Source organism: Sapajus apella, unplaced genomic scaffold (genome assembly GCF_009761245.1).
Source record: "Sapajus apella isolate SASKATOON/1434 unplaced genomic scaffold, GSC_monkey_1.0 scaffold40, whole genome shotgun sequence".
NCBI lineage: Eukaryota > Metazoa > Chordata > Mammalia > Primates > Cebidae > Sapajus > Sapajus apella.
Window position 1 is genome coordinate 8,724,211 of NW_022436980.1, and position 4,600 is coordinate 8,728,810.

At 42.8% G+C, this 4,600-nt stretch overlaps 1 protein-coding gene across 1 annotated transcript in view; it reads right to left on the minus strand.

Annotated features, from left to right (window-relative positions):
* Positions 1-1,704: 1,704 nt before the first annotated feature.
* CUNH3orf52 (chromosome unknown C3orf52 homolog) overlaps positions 1,705-4,600 on the minus strand; it is a 33,491-nt gene continuing 30,595 nt past the window's right edge. Inside the window, exon 6 of the mRNA XM_032299106.1 lies at positions 1,705-3,272. Within this exon, the coding sequence (XP_032154997.1) occupies positions 3,268-3,272 (5 nt within the window). The 3' untranslated portion in view covers positions 1,705-3,267. The remainder of the gene's footprint in view (positions 3,273-4,600) is intronic.

Consider the following 4,600-nt stretch of genomic DNA (forward strand, 5'->3'; position numbering starts at 1 on the left):
CAGTGGCTCAAGCCTGTAATCCCAGCACTTTGGGAGGCCGAGGTGGGTGGATCACGAGGTCAAGAGATCGAGACCATCCTGGTCAACACGGTGAAACTCCGTCTCTACTAAAAATACAAAAAATTAGCTGGGCATGGTGGCGCGTGCCTGTAATCCCAGCTACTCAGGAGGCTGAGGCAGGAGAATTGCCTGAACCTAGGAGGCGGAGGTTGCGGTGAGCCGAGATCGTGCCATTGCACTCCAGCCTGGGTAACAAGAGAGAAACTCCGTCTCAAAAAAAAATAATAATAAATAAATAAATAAAAGACAAAGGAGAGAATATGTTCTTCAACCTAAAAAGGCACAAATATGCATAAAGGAAAGCAAATCTTCTTATTCAAATCGTACCAGTGCTTCAGGATTAAGCTTGACTCCTACTTCCCACCAAAACACACAAAAAAAAAAAAAAAAAAAAAAAGACTCCTCCAATTAAACTATACTGACCACTCTTTTCTCTGATCACCGACAACCCTACTGTTTGCCTTTGTTCGTTTGAGACAGAGTTTCACTCTTGCCATCCAGGCTGGAGTGCAATGGTGTGATCTCAGCTTACTGCAACCTCTGCCTCCCAGGCTCAAGCAATTCTCCTGCCTCAATCTCTCAAGTAGCTGGGATTACGGGTGCCTGCCACCATGCCTGGCTAATTTTCAGTAGAGATGAGGTTTCACCATGTTGGTCAGGCTGGTCTCGAACTCCTAACCTCATGTGATCCACCCACCTTGGCTTCCCAAAGTGCTGGGATTACAGGCTTGAGCCTCCATGCCCAGCCTACCTTTGTTTTTAACCCCTGGGTATTTTTTCCTGCTGTTTCCTGTTCATCTGTACTGGCCCTGACTTCTTAGTAAAACTAACAGCTTTGTTTTTATTGTTGTCTTCTCCATTAGAATCCCCTACAGCCTTATATAAAATGCATCATTTTTTTAAAGCTATAGAACTAAATTAAATTGAAAGGCAAAAATGAATCAGACACATGGCTGGAATTTTCATTGGCAGGAGAAACAGGAGTGGGTTCTGCTGATATGGCTGTCACCTGTCTATCCATATCTAAGTGACATCCAGAAAAGAGCAGTTTTCCTTCTCAAATCCTTGAATTATTGAAAGCTCACTATGTGCCAGGCATTATGCTCATCATTACGTTGTGTGATGACCAGTAGCTTTATCTCCTACAGCAGAACAGTGCATTTGCAAGGGCCATTTTTTCAAGCACCCCCAACTATGTGAGTCACAAAGGTTAATTCTTTTCATACCATTTGGGCAGAAAAGTCAAACCTATGGAAAGTCCTCTCTATGACTTGCAAATGGTCAAAACCCAAAACAAGGTACTTGCAGCTTGGTGCTTTCCAAAAAAGAAGGGAAAAACAAAACCAAATCCTGCCTCCAGACGTGAACAAGCCATTCCTTCAAGCCCAAGCCCTTTCAGATACAAGTCCTGCCAGAGAGGGCCTCAGAGAAAGAGGAGGGCATAGCCTCTTCCCTGCTCTTGCTGGAACACAGACGAGAACCCAGGCTGCCCCAGCCAAACTTGGCTCGATCTTACTCACCCAGAAGAGGAAGCTGCCCTCAGGGAAATGAAAAGATTACATTCAACACCATTTACTACAAAAAAACAAAACCAACCAAACAAAAAAATCCAGCCCAAAGCAGAGCCAATGAGAATGCAACAACACAGATGCAAAAATAATTTATTGTAAATGTTTTTAAATCATTCTCCATTAAAATTTTTCATTATTTTCTAAAAAATACAAACACACTAAAGTTCACATTTGACATGTAAAAAATAAAGAGGAAGAAGAGAAATCCACTAGTTCCACTAGTTTAAGGAACAACCCCTAAAATGAGACAATGATCTATAGTACATGTATCTTCTAGTTAAATAAGAAAGCAAATTCACATTATCTGGAGTCCTGGGTCATAAAGACTCAAGTCAAATCTAGTCTGAGGCAGATCCTCTAGCATGTGCCCACACACTGCTGCGCCTCACACTGACTTTAACCCAGAGCTGATTTAACCGAGAGACTGGGGCTAGAGATCTGTCAAGATACAGCACAAAACTCTTTCTCCTGGTAAATTTCTTTTCCCAACAAAACAAATACTCCGTTCCCTCAGGACAGGCAATTCTGTATCTGTAAACAACCAACACAGTCGCTAATATTCCTCCTACCCCCCAAATAGCTGGCAAAACCTTCCAACAATTTATTTTCAAAGCAGAGTGGTTCTTCTTTTATCACCACCATCTGTAACAGGATACACAATCATTGCCTGAAGACACTGAGTCCTACAGAAAGGTTTGTAACACTGGGCAACAAAAAGCCAATGCATAATATCCATAGTAGACATTCAACAGCCTTAATAATTCTCTTAATGGAAGTTTATAAAAAATACAAATGGAGTGACTATCCAAAGTGATAGTAGGATGCTGAAAACTCACAGGGACTCACGTTTCCAAAAAGGGTGTTCAGGAATCACAGGAACAATGAGGAGTTGCAAAACAATGAAGAAACACATAGCTCCCATCTGTAGCTAGCTATATATGTAGATCTCAAAGTAACCTGGGTGGTGTGCCTAAGGCTGGTTGGCTGATACTCAGGTGCAGGTCATGGAAGCAGACACAGCCACACTGCTGAGGTCTTCTAAAGTGCCTTCCTTTTCTTCATACCCTGGCTTAGAGGTAGATCAAATAGAATGGTGGAGGGAAGAAGGGTGATTTCAGTGAATGATTGGCTTAGTCTTCCTAACCTGGCTGCCTGCCTCTCCCTGCTCTACCAGCTCATGCTTATGTGATCCCACCTAAAAGAAGGCAGTGCACCTCTGCGCTAAAGATAAAGTAACCCAGGTGGGTGGTGTGCTTCAAGAACAGCAGTGAGCCATGACAGCACCACCGCACTCCAGCCTAAGGATAGAACAACACCCTGTCTCAAAAAACAAAAACAACAAAGAATACCAGTGACCTCCCACAGTGGGACACACCTGCTGACACTATTGCCCCTACCCTAGCTGACTTCCTGCCTTTGTCAAGACTGGGCCCAGCTGAAGCAGTGCTCAGGAGCTGTTTTACTGGGCTTGGAGCCAGACTGCAGAATCAGGAGAGAAAGGAGTCTCCACCTCCCTGGTTGTTGCTGGTGCTTCTGAATTAATTCACAGAATCTTTTCTGTAAAACAGAGTGAATTCCCTTGATCTCTAGGACTTGGTGGAGCACTGCTTTCAGACGCAGACCGACCTCCATCACTTCATTCTGAAAAGATAACACAGATGAACACAAGTTACTGATTTTTAAAACCATTATTAAACGCTTATGTTTTTATTTCATTTCACTGGATTTGAGTATAAAATCTCGGATAAAATTGCAACGTTTATAAATTCCTAACAGAGGAAGTTTACTGTTCAGTCCACATACACACATACCCCTCTGAATACATTTCAAAAGGCAAATCACATTTCTTGTTTGTTGCTTATTTGTCTGGGTAGGATGCATGAGAAATACAATTTTGATGATGTGGTTTTTGGGTGCTGAAGACATTTTAACATCCAGGCTTTTTTCATAATTTAACCATAAACTCTGAAGTTTCAGTTTTTAAAACATGTATAATATACTGTGAGAAATCCTGATAAGAGAAGCACTGTGAACCCTCAGGCGAGGATGCAGGTTCAGACAGATGCAAGTCCCTCAGCAGACACACACACAGGGAGCCTGCCAGGGTCTACACAGCCGGAGTTCAGCCTCACCACCACCGACAGGACTGACAAGATTCGCTATTCCCCTACCTGGGGCTTTTCCCTCTGCTCTCTCACAAAAATCCTGGTTTTGCTCTTTTTCTCTATTTAGTCTACGAGCTCCTTCCCATGTGAGAACAGTACGAAGTACCTCCTCTGTGTCCAAAATAACCCATGATGCTGACCTATTCCTTGACATTTGTAAAACAGAATTCCCCATTTTAGCCTGGGGCCCCACTCATCTAGAAGGTGAAGAAGATCAAAGATAGAGAAGGGTGAGGGACGGTGGACTTGAAAAATTTTATCATTATATTTCAAGGAAGGTTTTTATTTTTATAAGGCATCAAAATATGCATGCAGTCAAGTCAAAATAATCACCATAGTTCCAAATTAGAGAATGAGAAGCATACACACACAAAACCCCTCAGGAATACAAATTACAATCTCATTTCAGATTCAGCTTCTAAAGTGCACATATACAAACCCCAAATGGAATGGACCATAGGCTGGCTCCAGGGAAATACTCAGAATCCCTGAAATTGTCTATACAATTTTGTGTTGTGGGGAGAGGTATGCACATTTTTTTTTTCTGGGGAGAGGCACACAGCTCTCTTCTAATTCTCTAAGGGGCACACAAAGCAAACAATTTTAAGCATCTTTGCTCTTTGAAGACTACGAACATTAAGTTGTAGGACACTAGTTGCCCAGCTAATCACAGGGCAGTGGGGGAATCCCCCAAGCACACAGCTCATGTGCACGTGGAAACTGGTGTTAAGAACTCACTCCGTTGGGAGGCTGAGGGGGGTGGATCACGAGGTCAAGAGATCGAGACCATCCTGGTCAACATGG